Source organism: Globicephala melas, chromosome 12, assembly GCF_963455315.2.
Source record: "Globicephala melas chromosome 12, mGloMel1.2, whole genome shotgun sequence".
In the NCBI taxonomy this organism is placed as follows: Eukaryota; Metazoa; Chordata; class Mammalia; order Artiodactyla; family Delphinidae; genus Globicephala; species Globicephala melas.
Window position 1 is genome coordinate 72,061,409 of NC_083325.1, and position 22,445 is coordinate 72,083,853.

Here is a 22,445-nt window from a genome sequence, read left to right on the forward strand (position 1 = left end):
TGAGCAAAATGTATTTTTTGCTTGTAGATTTGTTTATATTTAGGGACAAAGCCAGTAAATTTTTTCTAGTCATGAAAGCAATACTTACTTTTGTTATACAGTTGACTCAGAATGTTTGTAATGAATCCAAAGGAGCAGAAAACTCTTTCCATGAAACGATTCATCCTGGAAAACTGAAAAAGACAGATAATTTTTTTGTTTAGAGATTTTAAAGAGATTTACCCGAGAACATCTCTAATAATAAGAAAAAAAAATCTGTTTCTTTTTATTTTCCTTAAAAAATTCTTTTCTTGAGGTAACATTTATTGATGCTTATTGGGTATTTTTACCAATACATTTTCTTCTCAGGTGTATCCAAAGGATTTAAAAAAAAAAAAAGCTGACACAGTTTGTTTCATATTTCAAGATGAGAAACTTTTCAGAGTTGGTTTAGATGTGACTTGAAACTGAAGCTTTTCATGGAAAGTATGACATAGTATCTTTAGTGGCATAAATTGCTCTATAATTTTATCCTTATCTATAATGATTTCCTAGATATCTAGATTTAATTTTAAAATAACTGTATGGTTTTGTTTTATGTTTTTATGAGTAGATTATATGAAATATCAGAAGTAATTTTCATTAAAATATCCTGTTTTAGGTTTCAGATTATCTTGAAGTAATCAAGGAACCAATGGATTTATCAACAGTAATCACTAAAATTGATAAGCATAATTACCTGACTGCTAAGGATTTCCTGAAAGATATTGACCTCATCTGTAGCAATGCTTTAGAGTACAATCCAGATAAGGACCCAGGAGGTAAGGATGCACTGGGCAAGGTTGACTTTGGTGATCAATGAGAAGATAGTTTAAAATTTAAATAAAGCTTGCCTATATTTCAGATAAATAAATTAATCTTAATGACATATTACTGTATTTAGAAACTTCTTGATGAGGAACTAATAATATACTTAAATATTTAATTATTAAATTCATTTGTTAAATTACTAAATAATATATTTAAATTAGAGGATTTTATTCTTTTTTAAAAGATTTTATTGATGTATAGTTGATTTACAATGTTGTGTTTAATTTCTGCTGTACGGCAAAATGACTCAGTTATACATATATATATATTCTTTTTCATATTCTTTTCCATTATGGTTTATCACAAGATGTTGAGTGTAGTTCCCTGTGCTATACAGTAGGATCTTGTCGTTTATCCATCCTTTATATAATATTTGCTAATTCATTTATTATTAGATAATATATTTAGATTAGAGGATTTTATTATTCTAAGTGTTGTGTTCCGGGTTTAGTTTCTTGATTTACCTTTCACTTTTTATACTTAGATTCTTATTTTTTTCAGGTAAAATGGAAAACTGAATAGTTGAGAATTTAAGATTTATTTATTTAGTCAACATCACCAGTGCTGATAAACACTGGTAATTTCGAATTTGTGGAAACTTATTGTGGATAAGTTTACTTATCAAAAGACCCCCTTTAGGTAGACAGACGTTATCTGTTCTATAGACTGCATGTATTTTTATATAATTTTATTATTTTACTCTTAATCCCACCCTGTACTCAAATCTGTAGTCCCAACTCTGTTAATGCCCTCCAGGGGAGACCTCCAGGAATAATCTGTAGTTAAACAAGATGGATTTATTGATACATTGTAATAAAGGAGAATGTATATCATGGGGAGCCATATAGGATTTGAGCTAGCGTTAAGTGATTTTGGGGAGGGTTTAAGGAAGTAGGGCTTTGCAGTGGATTAGATGCTCTTAGGAAGTGGGAATAATTGGGGCACTAGGTATTTTAAGAACCTGGAAGGCAAGAAGAATGGAGCAAGGCTAAAGTTGTGATTGGTAAAGAAGCGGCAGTCATTCATCTTACCCAGGATAGGATTATATTTGGTTATTTTTGTGGTTAGGACAGTGTTCATACTTATGTCTGTGTTCAGACATGATTATGGAGTGGTCTTGTTTTTATTTTGATCCATCATGGTCACAGAGTGGTGTTCTGTAAAATTGTTTATGTTTTTTTTTCTTTTCATTTTTTAAAATTATTTTATTTATTTTGCTGTGTCGCGTCTTAATTGCAGCACACAGGATCTTCGTTGCGTTGTGCGGGCTTCTCTCTAGTTGTGGCACATGGGCTTCAGAGCATGCGGGCTCAGTAGTTGCGGCACGTGGGATTAGTTGCCCTAAGGCATGTGGAATCTCAGTACCCCGACCAGGGATGGAACCTGCATCCCCTGCATTGGAAGGCAGATTCTTAACTCCTGGACCACCAGGGAAGTCCCTAAAATTGTTTTTATGTTTCATATGAATACACCAAGGCCTGGCTGATAGTGCCAGGCCCTTTCCCAGCTGGCAGGGGTCATTACTCTATTTCTCACTCTGTTGAGAATTCTGTTTCTTCAACAGATGATATACAAGTAAGATGCTTTTTTTTTCTTCGGTACGTGGGCCTCTCACTGTTGCGGCCTCTCCCGTTGCGGAGCACAGGCTCCGGACACGCAGACTCAGTGGCAGTGGCTCACGGGCCTAGCCGCTCCGCGACAGGTGAGATCTTCCCGGACCGGGGCACGAACCACGTCCTCTGCATCGGCAGGCAGACTCTCAACCACTGCGCCACCAGGGAAGCCCAAGATGCTTTTTATTTTTAAAAAATTAATGCAGACTTTCAGTTATCTAAAGATATTCAGAATTCAGTTTCTGCTTTATGTCTGTATTTATGGGCAGTGGTTCTTAACTCAGGCCACCTGTTAGAATGACTTGGATTTCTCATTTCTACATGAAGTTAAGTATTTCTTGTCTTAGTTTAGACCACAGTAAATTGCATACTTTAATTCCAAGTTAAGAGGCAGAATGAACTTTTATATAGCTACTCTTGGTATCTAACAGTTTTTAAGCTTTGTATCAGGACATTTATATCTTGTTGTTGTTGTTTAGTGTTTTTTTTTTTTTTTTTACTTTTCACTGTATATCATAGAAAAATTTATGAGGATAAAAACAAAGAAAATTAAAGCAACCTATAATCCTGTTACCTAGTGTTTTCTCTCTTTTTCTTTCCCTCTCTCCCTCCCTCCCTCTCTCTCTGCCACACACACATGCACAGATATTATATATGAAATACATGTATGAATAATATTTTTACTAAAATGAAAATATAACTCTTGTAAACATTTTCATTCATGTAATATTTTGTGAAAAGGTTATGAGTTAATGTATTTTTACCACATAATTTTTATCATATGGATGTATTATAGTAGCTACTACCCTGTTGTTGGACATATTAGATTTTTTAGCTTTTTTCTCTATTATAACACTGATGAATATGGCATAAATTTTATGTATATCCTTAATTATTTCCTGAAGATAAATTCCTTAAAGTGAAATTTCTGGATCAAAGATTGTATAATAATCTCTTTTAAGGCTTTTAAACTGTGTTGTTAAAATTTTCTCACAATTTAAAAAATCTTCTAGCAGCATCAGGGTCACTTGTTAACCAATATAGCAGTTTTGTGGGACTGAGAGAATGTCCTTTTCAGTGTAGATGGCATCAGCAACAGGGCCACAGTTTGGCTAGTAAAGAATGGGCTGGATGTCAGTCTCCTTTGATTCCCTTGCTGCGTTCTTGGTGAAGGTACAGTTGCACAAGTGTCTATATAGTGGCCTTGAGCAGTGTGTGAGAGTACTTGAGTGCCTACACTCTCATCCTGTTAGTTTTTCAAGACATAGAGGTTACTGAAACTGTGCAGTAGGTAAGGAGAGCCTGGGCTTTGGATGTACACCTGGGCTTCAGTCCCAGTTTTATTTCCTAGTTCTTTAACTTGATCAAGTTAAGTCCTCTAAATTTTACTTCCCTTATCTGCAAATGGGGATAATTATAGTAACTCTTGTCACTGGGTAGTTGTAAGGATTAGATGAGAAAATGTATTAGGTTAAACCTTATGAAATTGCCATTTTCATGTGGTTCAACTTGAATATGTTAGGCCCTTAGCATAGTGCCTGAGATGTGAGAAGTATTCTGTAAAGATTAGTCATTCATATATTTATTCTTGTTATCATTATTATTTAAATTATGCTTTAATTTTTTATAAATTGTTTCCTTAGTGGGTACCTACATATTTGCTTTAGAATGACCCTTTGTACTTATTAGTATATTCCCTGGACCACATTTAAAATTTAATCCTATTTTGGAACAAATCTAGGGACTGATAGTGAAAAATGAATTTGAGCGGTTAGAAAAAGCCAGTAGAAAGGATCAATCCAGATTCTCCCCCCACCCCGCCCCATGTAACTTAATTATAACCACATTGAAATAATATTGCTTTTATGAAAGAAGCAATGATTTCTGGTGCATAATAACCTTTTACTACAGAATGCAGTTGTATAATCAAAGAATATGGCTCTATCTCACAGTTAGAGTTGACATGATACACTTGTAACTTCATTTCTTCACTGTTTTACATGCAAAAAGTGTCATATAATTCAAAAGCATGATTTCGGCTCTGTTCAGATTTTTTCATATCTTCAGTCAAGAGCCCTTTTTTTCTTCTTAGCAACAGAACAACTTGTTATGTATTAGGAAAATAACCTCAGGGTCTGTTGTGTAGCAAGTGGAAATTACATGAATGTTGTATTACTTTTATAAGCTCCCCTGAGTATTTGAAAGCTTACAGTGTTCTGTTTTGCAGAACACTTGGCCATTTGGGGAAAAAGACTAGCATGTACATAGAAGACAAAAGCCAACATTTTGGAAGCTGTACGTGTTGCCTAAGTGTTTACCCAGATTCTCCCTTGAGGATAAAGTGGACAAAAATTAAATATGTTAGCCAGAAGAATTTTAGTTTGTAGGTTCTAAATGTGGCTAGTATCAGATATTTGATCTAATTACTATCTTATAAATATGTGATATATTTTATGTTTAACTGTTCCCCATTCTTTGTCTTGTACCACATGCCCCCCCTAGCCCTCAAGTGCATTCGCATACATACCCTCATTTAGCTAATTTTGATGAAATTTCAGCCCTAGTCTTGTAGTATTCTCAAAATCTTCTGTTTTGCACCAGTTGTTTAGGAATAAAGCTCACAGATTCAGCTTTTGGAGCCCTCTATGGGCTATGCTTCAGTCAAACTCATTCATATTTTCTATTAGTATTTGTAAGTATCATGTGCTGTCACTGAGCTGAGTGCTTAGAGTACTGTGACAGTCCTTGCCTCTTGAGATGGAGATATTCAAATCAGTAATACATATTGAATAATTACTATGTGACAGACCTTATGCTATATGTTATAGTATTAATTTGCTAGGACTTCCTTAACAAAATACCACAGACTGCGTGGCTTAAACAACAGAAATTGATTTACCCATAGTTCTGGAGGCTAAAAGTCCAAAATCAAGGTGTCGGCAGATTTGGTTTCTTCTGAAGCCTTTTTCCTTTGTTTTCGGAGGCTGCCTTCTTGCTGTGTCCTCACATGGTCTTTTCTTTGTGTCCATGCACCCCTGGTGTCTCTTGTGTGTGTCCAAATTTCCTCTCCTTATAAGTACACAAGTCAGATTAGATTAGGGCCTACTCTTATGACCTTCTTTTACCTTGATTACTTCTTTAAAGTCTACTCCAAATGCAGTAACATTCTGAGATATTAGGGGTTATAGTCTCAACATACGAATTTTGGGGAAGAACACAGTTCAGCCCATAACAGTTAATAAATAAGCCACAGTCCTTCCTATCTAGAAACTCACTGTTTTATAGGAATGACAAATATCTAACTATTGGTAATTGTAATAGATTATTAAGGTGTAGAGATAGCATAGAGGTGGCGATTTTGAATTTTGTCTTGAGGCAGCAGCAGACGATTGTAATGCAGTTTCATAAGGTGTGTATTAGATATATGTACAGTGTGAGCAGAGCACAGAGGTGAAGACACTGGAGATGAACAAGATTAAAAAGGGCATTCATTTTAGGCTGAGAAAAGTAGTGTACAAAGGTATAAAAAAAAAGAATATGGCTGGAAAGTAGAGTGTCTGTGGAGGAGTAGTGAGAAATTCACTCACTTCTCCACTCACTGAATCTCCGTTTACTGAGCATCCGTTAATGAAATATTTTCTGTGTGTAAATCGTGTTCAGTGCTGGAGATATGCAGCTCTGGCCTGAGAGATGCCTAAAGGCTTCTTAGCGGGGAGTCCTGCAGATAAATAAATGTCATACTAAGTTCCCTATCTTCATTTGATCCTGTGTAAGGATTTCAGAGTTAATTGTCTAGATGATAAGGGGCCACTGGTTGGTTTTGAGACAGAAAGTGATTTGATTTGATTTGCATTTAAGAGTATAGTATTATAGGCAGTATCAAAGGTCAAGGGAATGATGAGATGGAGGTTGGAAGACCAATTAAGATTTTCACTTGTGGGGAATTCCCTGGCAGTCCAGTGGTTAGGACTCAGCGTGTTCACTGCTGGGGCCCAGGTTCAGTCCCTGGTCAGGGCACTAAGATCCCACAAACTGCGTGGCGTGGCCAAAAAAAAAAAAAAGATTCACTTGATATGGCAGCATAGATTGAACATAGGGGGCTTAGTGACCAACCAATTATGTATGACCGACAGAAATCTAGAATGACATCTGAGTTTTTGTGGTCTCGGTGTTAGGAATCTGACAAGTAAACCAATGGAGGAACAGGTTTATGGGCAGTATGCTAAGTTTAATTTTGGATGTGTTAATGTAAGTTACCTCTGGTACACCCAGATAAAATGCAGACATTGTATAGTAGTTGTATATGGGGGTTCAGAGATAGAAGTTTGAGTAAGAGACCTGGTTGGAGTCATAAGTGTATAGGGGTGAATGAGATCACATAGGCAGTATACAGAATGAAAAGAGAGGGGAGCCTAGAAGGAACCCTCCTCAAGGGAATATGGGTCCCAATTCTCAATTTAAGTCTCAGTCTTACTGTTGGTACTTCCAGTACCTTTGTTAAATGTGTTGCCTCTGCTGAGAGTGTGTACATTCGTTCTTTCTTTCTTTTTTCTTTTTTTCATTCTTTCTTTCTAAATCAGTTTTGTTGAGAAGTAAGTTATATACAAGAAAACCTAGTGCATCACTTTTAAAACCATGCTTATCTTTTAAAATCCCACTTATCCTTCAAGGAATATTAAATGCTATGCTCATGAAAGTTTTTTCCGATTTCCTTCCAGTTACAAGTAATCCCTTTGTCTTGGAATCATAACACTATGCAACTTTTCTGAGACACTTATTCCTTTCTTTTATTTCCTGGAGTGATTACTTATTTACATATCCTTATCCTGTATTTTAGACTCTAAGCTGATTGAGAACAGGATCTGTATAGACATCTTGTATGGAGCATATTCTTAATAAATGTGACCAGTGAGTAAATTTTATGAATGTCCTCTGCTTATATACTAACTGAAGGAGTCTCAGAGTACATAGAAATTATAAAATGGAGGCATAATAACATAATGCAGATATGAACCAGTAAATACAGTAAAATTTCTTATTTATGAAATGATTTAGGATGAAAAATCATCCCATAAAAATCAGTTTTAAAAAAAATATTATTGGGCTTCCCTGGTGGCGCAGTGGTTGAGAGTCTGCCTGCCGATGCAGGGAACACGGGTTCGTGCCCTGGTCCGGGAGGATCCCACATGCCGCGGAGCGGCTGGGCCCCTGAGCCATGGCTGCTGAGCCTGCGCGTCCGGAGCCTGTGCTCCGCAACAGGAGAGGCCACAGCAGTGAGAGGCCCGCGTACCGCAAAATAAATAAATAAATAAATAAAATAATAATAAATATATATATATTATTAATCTTTCTTAATAATTTTGTTGAAAAAAACCCAGCTAATATACTTCTGTTCACCTACAAAAGAAACATAGACACATTGAAATACCTTCATAAAAGTAGTGATTGTATTAATTTTATTAATACTTATCAATTTATTCTAATAGCCATTACTTTTTATTGAAGGCAAAACTAGGTGGTAATATCTTTATTTTATAGATATAAGGAGATTGGGTCTCAGAGAGGTTATGTAATTTGTGTACAAACCCACAAATATTACATGGCACAACTGAATGGATAGTGATCTGTCTTAACTTCAAAGCGAGTTATGTATGGGGTTTTTCTGCTATGCTTATGTTACTTTTAAATTTCATGGATTTGGAGAATCTTAAGATTTTAACGTATGAGACAAAATAAAAGAACTGGTGGTAAATATGTAGCTATTATTCATGTATAATTTTAAAGCAAGGAATTTAAAAGTCTGGTGGCCATGAGAGGGTCTCTGAACAACTACATACAAAATTGTATGTATACTTTTCCACCTTTATCACAAGCTTATAAGATCCAGGATGACTCCCCTACCCCTCAAAAAAGATGAAGATCCAAGATATGGACATATCTTTTAATTTTAATCTGTGAGCTTATAGTTCTATTCTATGTATAAACTTAGACACTGTTCGAAGCTAAGAATGATTAAAAAGAATTGTAATGATAGGCATATTTAAAAAGCATTACCTTGTCAGATGCAGATGCTATTTATTTATTTATTTAGGCTGCTTTGTGTGGCTTGTGGGATCTTATTTCCCTGACCAGGAGTTGAACCTGGGCCCTAAGCAGTGAAAGCATGGAGTCCTAACCACTGGACCGCCAGGGAATTCCCACAGATGTTCTTTATTGTTTATTTATTTTTTTAAAAACTTCTTGGTATTAATTTTTTTTTTTTTTTTTGGCTGTATCGGGTGTTTGTTGCTGAGCATGGACTTTGTCTAGTTGTGGTGAGCGGGGGCTACTCTTCGTTGCGGTGCACGGGCTTCTCATTGGCAGGCGGATTCTTAACCACTTTGCCACCAGGGAAGTCCCCACAGATGCTCTTTAGAATAAATTCCTTGTCCTTCAGATCAGTGGGAAATTTTTATGGAATTCTTTTCTTAATTAATTAATTCATTCTTCTCTCCCCTTTAATTGGGGATGGAATGTGGGTGGGAAGCATGTGTTTAAAAAAAAACATAAAGAAAGATCACTGAGTTATTTTAGAGTATAATGTGCTGGATACGTGACCTTTATATTTAATTTTACCTCTTTTTTTAGCTTTTTTTCAAGCTGAAATGGAAAGCCAGTGGCAGAAAGCTGCTTGGGCTACAAATATCAGCTTGAAAGCATAGCTCCTTCTAAGGATGTTCATTATAGTTTTTTGTTTGTAGTGGTTAAAATTTGAAGGAACTTTCAACTTCCAACAATAGAGCAATAATTTTGAAAAATTAAGGTTCATCTTTCTTTGGATTGTTACATAACCATTAAAATTTGGTTTTCAAAGAATGTTTTAAAATATCAGGAGACTTCTGATTCTGGCCAAGATGGAGTAAAAGGGACTGAATTTCCTCTTCTGCCTGAAACAATGGAGAAAAAAAACTGAACAGAATATTTGAAAAAACAATTTTGAAGACGTTGGATATCAGGAAACGATGGAAATGATCTGTGAAGGATGGGAAACTAACAAGTTGAGCACTATAGTTGCCTGGATAGCTTCCAGACTGTGGTACGGGAAAGAAGAAGCCAGGCAGAGCCTGGAAGTCTCCCTGAATTGCTGGGAATGTAAGAGGCCAAGGTGGATCAAGTTCTCAGGGCAGAGTACCAGGAAGGAGAAAGCTGCACAGAGAGAGCACTCTGGAGATCTGCAGAAGAGCCTCCTCCAGTCTTTAGCTGAATACTGATCAGCACATATGTGTGAGGAAGCTACCTGAGGCTAGAGAAAGAGAGGGAATATTCCTTGATGTTTATATAGGGCTAGCAGTAGTGTAGCAAATAGTTAGAGGTGCTAAACCAACAAGGAGAAAAACTGAATCATAAAACTGTACACAATCCAAAAGAAGTGAGAAGAAAAGAGGAAAAAGGAAACAAAGAGCATGTGGGACAAGTAGAAAGTAAATAGCAAGCATATTAATAATCACATAAATTATATTAAAAGCAAATGATCCCCTAAACCAGGGATCAACAAACTACAGTCAAACTGACTGCCCGGTTTTGTAAATGAAGTTTTTATAGTTGGAACACAGGCATGCCCATTTGTTTACATGTTGTCTAGGGCTGCTTTTATGCTACAGGGGCGGCTTTGAATACTTGCCAGAGACCTTATGGCTTGAGAAGCCTAAGATATTTACTCTCTGGCCTTATACAGAAACACTTGCTGATACCTGGCTTGAACATCACAAATAAAGGCAGAGAGTGTCTTTTGGATAAAAAAGTAAGACCCAACCATATCCTCCCTACAGGAAGCCCACTTGATGAGACTGACACTCTACCTACTGCACTAATGAGGTTCCTTTACAAGAAACTGACTTCCCTGTTTGTTTAAGGTTATTTAAAAAAAATAACTTATTCATTCATTTTCCTCCCATATACTTTTTAAAAAATTGAAGCATAGCTGATTTATAGTATTATACAAGTAATGATTCAAAATTCTTATAGACTATACTCCATTTAAAGTTATATAAAATATTGGCTATATCCCCTTTGCTGTACATTATATCCTGTAGCATACTTATTTTATACATAGTAGTTTGTACCTCTTAATCCCCTACCCTTATCTTGTCTCTCCCCCTTCCCTCTTTTCACTGGTAACCACTAGTTCTCTATATCTGTGAGTCTGTTTCTGGTTTGTTATATTCATTTGTTTGTTTTATTTTTTAGATTCGACATATAACTGATAACATACAGTATTTGTCTTTCTCTGACTCATTTCACTAAACATAATATCCTACAGGTCTATCCATATCCATATCATAAATTGCAAAATTCCATCTTTTTAATGGCTGAGTAGTGTGTGTGTGTATATATATATATATATATATATATATATATATTCCGTATGTGTGTGTATATATATGTATGTGTATATATATATAATCTTCCTTATCCATTCATCTGTTGATGAACACTTATGTTGCTTCTGTATCTTGGCTATTGTAAATAATGCTGCTATTAACATTGGGGTGCATATATCTTTTTGAATTAGTTTTTTTTTTTTTTACAAGAAACCCACTTTAAATATAAAGCTGCAAATAGATTAAAAGCATGAAATACCATAATCCTACCAAGTTGGAGTGATTATATAAATATCAAAGTTGATTTCAGGCTAAAGATACCTGGGTTAAAGAAGATTATTTCATAGTTATCAAGTACACATATAATTCTAAATATTTATTGCTTCTGATAACGGAGCTTTAAAATTCATGAAGCAAAAATTGATAGAACTACAAGGAAAAATAGTGAAATTTGTAATTTCTTGGAGACTTCAATATCCCTCTCTTAAAACTAGATAAGGCTAGTACACGGAAAGTCAGTAAAGATATAGAAGACTTGAACAACGCTATCCATCAACTTTATCTAAGTGATATTTATAGAACACTTTACCCAGTGGCAACATATATACACATTATTTTCAGGTGCACTGGAATGTTCACCAAGATAGAACATATTCTGGGCCACGGAATGAGTCTTATTAAATATAAAAGGATTCAAGTCATACAAAGTATGTTCTTTGACCACAGTGGAATTAAATTAGAAATCAATAAAAAAGGTTATTTGGAAAAGATATTTGGAAACTAAATACCACGCTTCTAAATAACTCCATGGATCAAGGAAGAAATCAGAAGAGAAGTTTAAAAATTATTAAAGTGGATAAAATGAAAATATAAAAACTTACAAGGTGCAGCTAATGCATTACTTAGGCGGAAATTTATAGCACTAAATACTTAAATTAGAAAAGAAGAAAAGTCTCAAATCACTGACCTGAGCTCCCAACTTGAGAAACTAGGAAACAGAGCAAATGAAACCCAAAGTAAGCAAAAGAAAGGAAATAATAAAGATCTGAGGAGATCAATAAAATAGTAAACAGGAAAAAAAATTGAGAAAACCAAGGAAACCCAAAGCTGGTTCTTTTAGAAGATTGGTAATTGATAAATCTCTAGTGGAGCTGGTCAGGATAATGAGAAGTCACAAATTACCATTAACAAGAATGAAGGAGGTAACATTACTACATATTCTACATATATTAAGAGAACAGTAAGGGAACATTATGAACAGCTTTATGCCAATACATTTGACAACTTCGGTAAATTGGATAAATTTGTTGAAAGACAAAAAAAAAAGCTCATGAAAGAAGAAATGTATAATGTGAATAGGTAATTCTTTTTCTATTAAAGAAATTGAACTAACAGTTAAAAACATTCCCATTAAGAACACTTCAGGCCTGGATGCCTTCACTGGTTAATTTTACTGAACATTTAGGGAAAAAAATAATACCAGTTCTACACAAACTTTTCCAGAAAATTGAAGTGGAGAGAATTCTTTCCAACCTAGTCTATAAAGTTAGCATTACTCTGAAAAAGATATTACAAGGAGAAAAAAGAAAAAAGACCAAATAAACTATAGACCCGTATCCCTCATGAACATAAACAAAATTTTGGCAAGTTATATCCAATAGGTTAAAAAGATAATACCTTGTGATTAAGTAGGGTTTATTCCTGCTTGAATATGCAAGGAATGCAAGATAGGTTTAAAATTTGAAAACCAATCGATGTAAGTCACTGTATTAACAGACTAAGAAATGATTATCTCAGTCAGTGCACAAAAGTATTTGACAAATCCAATAGGTATTCCTGAGTACAAAGTGTAAGCAAACGAGGAGTAGAAAGGACCATCCTCAGTCTGATTAAGGACATCTACAAAAAGCCTACAGTTCACATCATACTTAATGACAGAAGACTAAATGCTTCCCCTTAAGGTCAAGAACGTGGCAAAGATGTCCACTTTTACCACTTTTACCCAACATTATACTGAAGGTTCCAGCAAGTGCAGTAAGGTAAGAAAAAGAAATAAGAGGCATCTAGTTTGGGAATGAAGAAGTAAAACTATCTTCATCTGTAAAGAACATGATGTCTACATAGAAAATCCTATGGAATTTGCAAAGACACTGTTAGAACTAGCAAGTGTGTTTAGTGAGGTTGCAGGATACAAGATCAATATACAAAACTCAGTTGTATTTATGGAAATACAATACTAGCCCCAAACAATAGCAAATTGAAATTTTAAATTACTATTTTCATTAACATGAAGAAGCATGAGATGTTGATAAATCTGACAAAAGATAGGCAAGACCTATACATTGAAAACTACAAAACATTGCTGAGAAAAATTAAAGAGAACCTAAATAGACTGAGAGATATATTGTGTTCATGGATTGGGAGACTCAACATTGTGAAGATGTCAGTTCTCAAATTGAACCACCTCATTCAGAATTCCAGAAGACATTTTATAGAAATGGACAAGGTGATTCTAAAATTCATATGAAAATGGAAAGGATCTAAAATAGTCAAAACAGCTTTGTAAAGTAAAAACAGAGTTGGAGGACTTAATACCACCTTATTTCAAGACATAAAGTTAGGGTAATCTAGACAGTGTAATATTGGCATAAAGAATGACAAATAGAGCAATGGAATAATATGGAGTCCTGAAAGGGACCCACACATACAGAGTCAGTGGCATTTTGACAAAGGTACAAAGTCAGTACAGTGGAGAAAGTAGTCTTTTCAACAAACAGTGCTAGAACAATTGGATATAAGTATGCCAAAAAAAGACCTCTTATCTATATAAAGAATCTCAATGGATAATATACCTTAAATATAAAAGCTATCTTGTATCCAGACTATTAAAAGAATTCTCAGAATTTAATAATAAGGGACTTCCCTGGTGGCACAGTGGTTAAGAATCTGCCTGCCAATGCAGGGTATATGGGTTCGAGCCCTGGTCTGGGAACATCCCATATGCAGTGGAGCAACTAAGCCCAAGCACCACAACTACTGAGCCTGCACTCCAGAGCCTGCGAGCCGCAACTACTGAGCCCGCATGCCACAACTACTGAAGCCTGCACGCCTAGAGCCCATGCTCTGCAACGAGAGAAGCCACCACAATGCGAAGCCCGCACATCGCAATGAAGAGTAGCCCCCGCTTGCCGCAACTAGAGAAAGCTGACATGAAGCAACGAAGACCCAATGCAGCCAAAAATAAATAAATAAGTTTATTTAAAAATTTAATAATAAGAAAACCCAATTAAAATAATAGGTATAAGATTTGAAGACACTTCACCAAAGATGATGTACAAAGGGAAAATAAGAACATGAAGGTATACTCAGCTTCATTAATCTTTAACAAAATGCAAATCAAAAGCATAATGAGATACCACTAAACACCTATAAGAATGTCTAAAATTAAAAAGACTGATCATACCAAGTGTTGACACTTGGAACTGGAATATAGGAATATAAAATGGTACAACTTTGAAAAAGCTTGGCAGTTTTAAGATTGTTAAACATACATACACCCATTGTTGAGCTAGCCATTCCACTCTTAAATATTAACTCAAGGGAAATGAAAGCATATGTCCATATAAAGACTTGTTCATGAATATTTATGTAACATTGTTTATAATTGCCAAAACCCAGAACCATCCCTAATGTCCATCAACATGTGAATGGATAAATTGTATTATATCCAATAGTGGAATACTACTCAGCAATAAAAAGGAATGGAGTGTTGATCATACAATAGGTATTTTTATTATTTTTTTAAAAAAAAAATTTTTAATTGAAGTGTAGTTGCTATACAGTATTATATAAAACAATAGGTATTAATGTCAAAATAATTATGACAAGTAAAAGAAGCCAGGCAAAAAAAGAATATATACTTTATAACCCCATTTATATATGTATTTATAAATATGTTAGAATTATATATGCATTAATATATAGAGATATATATGCAATTCATATCTATTATAATGTACATAATTCTAGAAAATATGAAGTAATCTATGGTAACAGTAAACAGAGCTGTGGTTCCCTGGGAATGGGGGGTTGTGTAAAGAGTGAAAGGAAGGATGACAGAGGGGCACAAGGAGACTTTTGGTGATGGTGGATATATTCATTATCTTGATATAATGATGATGTTATGGATTTGTACTTAGGTCAAAGCATATCACAATATATACTTTAAATATGTGCAGTTTATTATATGTCTCTTATGCCATAATCTTTTTTCTTTCTTTTAAGGCTTAGGGAAGTACAAAATTTTAAATAATAAATACAGATTACACATTGTGGCTTTTGGTCATAAATTGTCGAGATCTATATTCATTTGCCTACATATCTCCACTTGGATTTTTTTTTAAATTATATTTTATTTTTTTATACAGCAAGTTCTTATTAGTCATCAATTTAATATACATCAGTGTATACATGTCAATCCCAATCTCCCAATCACACCACCACCCCCACCCGCTGCTGCTTTACCCCTTAGTGTCCCTACGTTTGTTCTCTACATCTGTGTCTCAGTTTCTGTCCTGCAGACTGGTTCATCTGTACCATTTTTCTAGGTTCCACATATATGCGTTAATATACGATATTTGTTTTTCTCTTTCTGACTTACTTCACTCTGTATGACAGTTTCTAGATCCATCCACGTCTCAACAAATGACCCAATTTCGTTCCTTTTTATGGCTGAGTAATATTCCATTGTATATATGTACCACATCATCTTTATCCATTCGTCTGTCAGTGGGCATTTAGGTTGCTTCCATGACCTGGGTATTGTAAATAGTGCTGCAATGAACATTGGGGTGCATGTGTCTTTTTGAATTATGGTTTTCTCTGGGTGTGTGCCTAGTAGTGGGATTGCTGGATCATATGGTAATTCTATTTTTTAGTTTTTTAAGGAACCTCCATACTGTTCTCCATAGTGGCTGTATCAATTTACATTCCCACCAGCAGTGCAAGAGGGTTCCCATTTCTCCACACCCTCTCCAGCATTTGTTGTTTGTAGATTTTCTGATGATGCCCATTCTGACTGGTGTGAGGTGATACCTCATTGTAGTTTTGATTTGCATTTCTCTAATAATTAGTGATGTTGAGCAGCTTTTCATGTGCTTGTTGGCCATCTGTATGTCTTCTTTGGAGAAATGTCTATTAAGGTATTCTGCCCATTTTTGGATTGGGTTGTTTGTTTTCTTAATATTGAGCTGCATGAGCTGTTTATATATTTTGGAGATTAAGCCTTTGTCCATTGAGATTCATTTGCAAATATTTTCTCTCATTCTGAGGGTTGTCTTTTTGTCTTGTTTATGGTTTCCTTTGCTGTGCAAAAGCTTTGAAGTTTCATTAGGTCCCATTTGTTTATTTTTGTTTTTATTTCCATTACTCTAGGAGGTGGATCAAAAAAGATCTTGCTGTGATTTATGTTAAAGAGTGTTCTGCCTATGTTTTCCTCTAAGAGTTTTATAGTGTCCAGTCTTACATTTAGGTCTCTAATCCATTTTGAGTTTATTTTTGTGTATGATGTTAGGGAGTGTTCTAATTTCATTCTTTTACATGTAGCTGTCCAGTTTTCCCAGCACTACTTATTGAAGAGACTGTCTTTTCTCTATTTTATATCCTTGCCTCCTTTGTCATAGATTAGTTGACCATAGGTGCCTGGGTTTATCTCTGGGCTTTCCATCTTGTTCCTATGATCTCTGTTTCTGTTTTTGTGCCAGTACCGTATTGTCTTGATTACTGTAGCTTTGTAGTATAGTCTGAAGTCAGAGAGTCTGATTCCTCCAGCTCTCTTTTTTTCCCTCAAGACTGCTTTGGCTATTTGGGGTCTTTTGTGTCTCCATACAAATTTTAAGATTTTTTGTTCTATTTCTGTAAAAAATGCCATTGGTAATTTGATAGGGGTTGCATTGAATCTGTAGATTGCTTTGGGTAGTATACTCATTTTCACAACATTGATTCTTCCAGTCCAGGAACATGGTATATCGCTCCATCTGTTTGTATCATCTTTAATTTCTTTCATCAGTGTCTTACAGTTTTCTGCATACAGGTCTTTTGTCTCCCTAGGTAGGTTTATTCCTAGGTATTTTATTCTTTTCGTTGCAATGGTAAATGGGAGTGTTTCCTTAATTTCTCTTTCAGATTTTTCATAATTAGTGTATAGGAATGCAAGAGACTTCTGTGAATTAATTGTGTATCCTGCAACTTTACCAAATTCATTGATTAGCTCTAGTAGTTTTCTGGTGGCATCTTTAGGATTCTCTATGTATAGTACAATGTCATCTGCAAACAGTGACAGTTTTACTTCTTCTTTTCCAATTTGTATTCCTTTTATTTCTTTTTCTTCTCTGATTGCAGTGGCTAGGACTTCCAAAACTATGTTGAATAATAGTGGTGAGAGTGGACATCCTTGTCTTTTTCCTGATCTTAGAGGAAATGCTTTCAGTTTTTCACCGTTGAGAATGATGTTTGCTGTGGGTTTGTCATATATGGCCTTTTTTATGTTGAGGTAGTTTCCCTCTATGCCCACTTTCTGGAGAGTTTTTATCATAAATGGGTGTTGAATTTTGTCAAAAGATTTTTCTGCATCTATTGAGATGATCATATGGTTTTTATTCTTCAATTTGTTAATATGGTGTATCAGATTGATTGAATTGCATACATTGAAGAATCCTTGCATCTCTGGGATAAATCCCACTTGATCATGGTATGATCCTTTTAATGTGTTTTTGGATTCTGTTTACTAGTATTTTGTTGAGGATTTTTACATCTATATTCATGAGTGATATTGGTCTGTAATTTTCTTTTTTTGTAGTATCTTTGTCTGGTTTTGGTATCAGGGGGATGGTGGCCTCATAGAATGAGTTTGAGAGTGTTCCTTCCTCTGCAGTTTTTTGGAAGAGTTTGAGAAGGATGGGTGTTAGCTCTTCTCTAAATGTTTGGTAGAATTCACCTGTGAAGCCATCTGGTCCTGGACATTTGTTTGTTGGAAGATTTTTAATCACAGTTTCAATTTCATTACTCCTGATTGGTCTGTTCATATTTTCTATTTTTTCCTGGTTCAGTCTTGGAAGGTTATACCTTTCTAAAAATTTGGGCATTTCTTCCAGGTTGTCCATTTTATTGGCATAGAGTTGCTTGTAGTAGTCTCTTAGGATGCTTTGTATTTCTGCTGTGTCTGTTGTAACTTCTCCTTTTTCATTTCTAATTTTATTGATTTGAGTCCTCTCCCTCTTTTTCCCGATGATTCTGGCTAATGGTTTATCAATTTTGTTTATCTTCTCAAAGAACCAGCTTTTAGTTTTCTTGATCTTTGCTATTGTTTTCTTTGTTTCTTGTTTTGTTTATTTCTGCTCTGATCTTTATGATTTCTTTCCTTCTGCTAACTTTGAGTTTTGTTTGTTCTTCTTTCCCTAGTTCCTTTAGGTTTAAGGTTAGATTGTTTATTTGAGATTTTTCTTGTTTCTTGAGGTAAGCTTGTATAGCTATAACCTTCCCTCTTAGAACTGCTTTTGCTGCATCGCATAGGTTTTGGATCGTCGTGCTTTCATTGTAATTTGTCTCCAGGTTTTTTTGTTTGTTTTTTTTTGCGGTACGCGGGCCTCTCACTGTTGTGGCCTCTCCCGTTGCGGAGCACGGGCTCCGGACACGCAGGCTCAGCGGCCATGGCCCACGGGCCCAGCCACTCCGCGGCACGTGGGATCCTCCCGGACCGGGGCACAAACCCGTGTCTCCTGCATCGGCAGGCAGACTCTCAACCACTGCGCCACCAGGGAAGCCCATCTAGGTATTTTTTGATTTCTTCAGTGATCTCTTGGTTATTTAATAACGTATTGTTTAGCCTCCATGTGTTTGTGTTTTTTACGTTTTTTTCCCTGTAATTAATTTCTAATCTCATAGCATTGTGGTCAGAAAAGACACTTGATATGATTTCAGTTTTCTTAAGTTTACTGAGGCTTGTTTTGAGACCCAAGATATGAACTATCCTGGAGAATGTTCCGTGCACACTTGAGAAGAAAGTGTAATCTGTTTGGGGATGGAATGTCCTATAAATATCAATTAAATCTATCTGGTCTGTTGTCATTTAAAGCTTCTGTTTCCTTATTTATTTTCATTTTGGATGATCTGTCCATTGGTGTAAGTGAGGTGTTAAAGTCCCCCACTATTACTGTGTTACTGTCGATTTCCTCTTTATAGCTGTTAGCAGTTGCCTTATGTATTGAGGTCCTCCTATATTGGGTGCTAATATATTTATAATTGTTATATCTTCTTCTTGGATTGATCCCTTGATCATTATGTAGTGTCCTTCCTTGTCTCTTGTAACATTCTTTATTTTAAAGTCTATTTTATCTGATATGAGTATTGCTACTCCAGCTTTCTTTTGATTTCCATTTGCATGGAATATCTTTTTCCATCCCTTCACTTTCGGTCTGTATGTGTCCCTAGGTCTGAAGTGGGTCTCTTATAATATATATGGGTCTTGTTTTTGTATCCATTCAGCAAGCCTGTGTCTTTTGGCTGGAACATTAAATCATTCACGTTTAAGGTAATTATCGATATGTATGTTCCTATGATCATTTTCTTAACTGTTTCGGGTTTGTTTTTGTAGGTCCTTTTCTTCTCTTGTGTTTCCCACTTAGAGAAGTGCCTTTAGCATTTGTTGTAGAGCTGGTTTGGTGGTGCTGAATTCTCTTAGCTTTTGCTTGTCTATAAAGCTGTTGATTTCTCCATGGAATTTGCATGAGATCCTTGCTGGGTAGAGTAATCTTGGTTGTAGGTTCTTCCCTTTCATCACTAAGTATATCATGCCACTCCCTTCTGGCTTGTAGAGTTTCTGCTGAGAAATCAGCTGTTAACCTTATGGGAGTTCCCTTGTATGTTATTTGTCATTTGTCCCTTGCTGCTTGCAATAATTTTACTTTGTCTTTAATTTTTGCCAGTTTGATTACTATGTGTCTCGGCATGTTTCTCCTGGGTTTATCCTGCCTGGGACTCTCTGTGCTTCCTGGACTTGGGTGGCTATTTCCTTTCCCATGTGAGGGAAGTTTTCGACTCTAATCTCTGCAGATGTTTTCTCGGGTCCTTTCTCTGTCTTTTCTCTTTCTGGGACCCCTATAATGTGAATGTTGTTGCATTTAATCTTATCCCAGAAGTGTCTTAGGCTGTCTTCATTTCTTTTCATTCTTTTTTTCTTTATTCTGTTCTGTGGCAGTGAATTCCACCATTCTGTCTTCCAGACCACTTATCCATTCTTCTGCCTCAGTTATTCTGCTATTGATTCCTTCTAGTATATTTTTCATTTCAGTTATTGTATTCATCTCTGTTTGTTCTTTAATTCTTCTAGTTCTTTGTTAAACATTTCTTGCATCTTCTCGATCTTTGCCTCCATTCTTTTTCCGAGGTCCTGGATCATCTTCACTATCATTATTCTGAATTCTTTTTCTGGAAGGTTGCCTATCTCCACTTCATTTAGTTGTTTTTCTGAGGTTTTATCTTGTTCCTTCATCTGGTACATAGCCCTCTGCCTTTTCATCTTGTCTATCTTTCTGTGAATGTGATATTTGTTCCACAGGCTGCAGGATTGTAGTTCTTCTTGCTTCTGCTGTCTGCCCTCTGGTGGATGAGGCTATCTAAGAGGCTTGTGCAAGTTTCCTGATGGGAGGGACTGGTGGTGGGTAGAGCTGACTGTTGCTCTGGTGGGCAGAGCTCAGTAAAACTTTAATCCACTTGACTGCTGATGGGTGGGGCTGGGTTCCCTCTCTGTTGGTTGTTTGGCCTGAGGCGACCCAACACTGGAGCCTACCTGGCTCTTTGGTGGGGCTAATGGTGGACTCTGGGAGGTCTCACGCCAAGGCATACTTCCCAGAACTTCTGCTGCCAGTGTCCTTGTCCCCATGGTGAGCCACAGCCACCCCCGCCTCTGCAGGAGACCCTCCACCACTAGCCGGTAGGTGTGGTTCAGCCTCCCCTGGGGTCACTCTTCCTTCCCCTGAGTCCCGATGCGCACACTACTTTGTGTGTGCCCTCCAAGAGTGGAGTCTCTGTTTCTCCCAGTCCTGTCGAAGTCCTGCAATCAAATCCCACTAGCCTTCAAAGTCTGATTCTCTAGGAATTCCTCCTCCCGTTGCCGGATCCCAGTTTGGGAACCTGACGTGGGGCTCAGAACCTTCACTCCAGTGGGTGGACTTCTGTGGTATAAGTGTTCTCCAGTCTGTGAGTCACCCACCCAGCAGTTATGGGATTTTTTTTTTTTTTTACTGTGATTGCACCCCTCCTACCGTTCTCATTGTGGCTTCTCCCTTATCTTTGGATGTGGAGTATCTTTTTTGGTTAGTTCCAGTGTCTTCCTGTCAGTGATTGACCAGCAGCTAGTTGTGATTCTGGTGTTTTCGCAAGAGGGAGTGAGAGCACGTCCTTCTACTTTGCGATCTTGGCTCAGGCTCTATTAGATATTTTTTAGTCATGTCAAAACTAAACTCTTTAAACTAGCGCAAATCTCTAACTTCTTTTCCTGCTTCCTTTCTAATTATACTGTAGGATTTTTTTTTCCTTTTTTTAAAAAATTTTTATTTTTGTAAGCGGTACTTCCATCCTCCCATTTTTCATGCAGGAAGCTAGGGAATCTTCCTTGATGCTTATCTCATCCCCTGCTTTACTACCAAGTTGTGTCATTGAGAACACATTTCAAAGCTGTAGTCTTCCTTTTCTTCACTACCACCTGGTTCAGTTCTCTCTTCTCTTTTCACTAAAAATTGCCTTCCGATTATACTCCCTGGTTTTATGCCTGACCCTCTCAATCCAGTCTCTAGGGAACAGCCAGAGAGATCTTTCGAAGATGAGCATTTAAATCATGTAATTTCTCTTCTTGGATCTTTTCAATGACTTTTCATTGCTCTTGGGATAAGATCTAAAATCCTTTGAATATGGTCAGATTCCCGTTTGCCTCTTGCTTATTGTGTTGTAATCACTTAGGCTACCTTTCAGTTTCTTAAAATCTCCAAGATCTTTTAACTCCAGAACTTTCTCACATGGTATTTTCTGAACCTTCACTGGTTTTTCCCTTTGTCAGTGGCTACCCCCATGCATGCTTTAAGTCTCAGCTTAAATGCCACTAATTCCGAGAAGTCTTTCCTGACTTGCCCATTCAAAATTGGTATCCACACCAGTATCCTGTAGATTTTCATCATAGCTGTTACAGGTTTTTTGGGGGGTGAGGGAGGGGTAGGAGAAGGTGTTTATATGTGTATATGAGATTATTTGGTAAAATACCTCTTTTCTATACTATTCTGAAAAGCTCCTTGAAAGTGGACACCTGTCTATTTTGTTCACTACTGTGTAGCCATCACCTGACTTACTTCCTGGTACAGTTGACAATATTTATTGAGTGAAAGTTTAGAGAAAATACATTGGAAGGAAATATACCAGTGGGTTGCTTTTTGAGTGCTGCATGCTTGTTTTTATAAGATTTCTACAGTGAACTATTAGACTTTCTAATAAGAAAAGTTATAAATAAAATACATCTTTATACTTTTTGTCTTTACTAGAGGTGAAAACGCAGATGTTATTTTGTGACTTAGATGCT

At 36.2% G+C, this 22,445-nt stretch overlaps 1 protein-coding gene across 1 annotated transcript in view; it reads left to right on the forward strand.

Annotated features, from left to right (window-relative positions):
- Positions 1-22,445, forward strand: part of ATAD2B (ATPase family AAA domain containing 2B) — a 150,633-nt gene that overhangs the window by 110,289 nt on the left and 17,899 nt on the right. Inside the window, exon 22 of the mRNA XM_030858299.2 lies at positions 641-800. Within this exon, the coding sequence (XP_030714159.1) occupies positions 641-800 (160 nt within the window). The remainder of the gene's footprint in view (positions 1-640; positions 801-22,445) is intronic.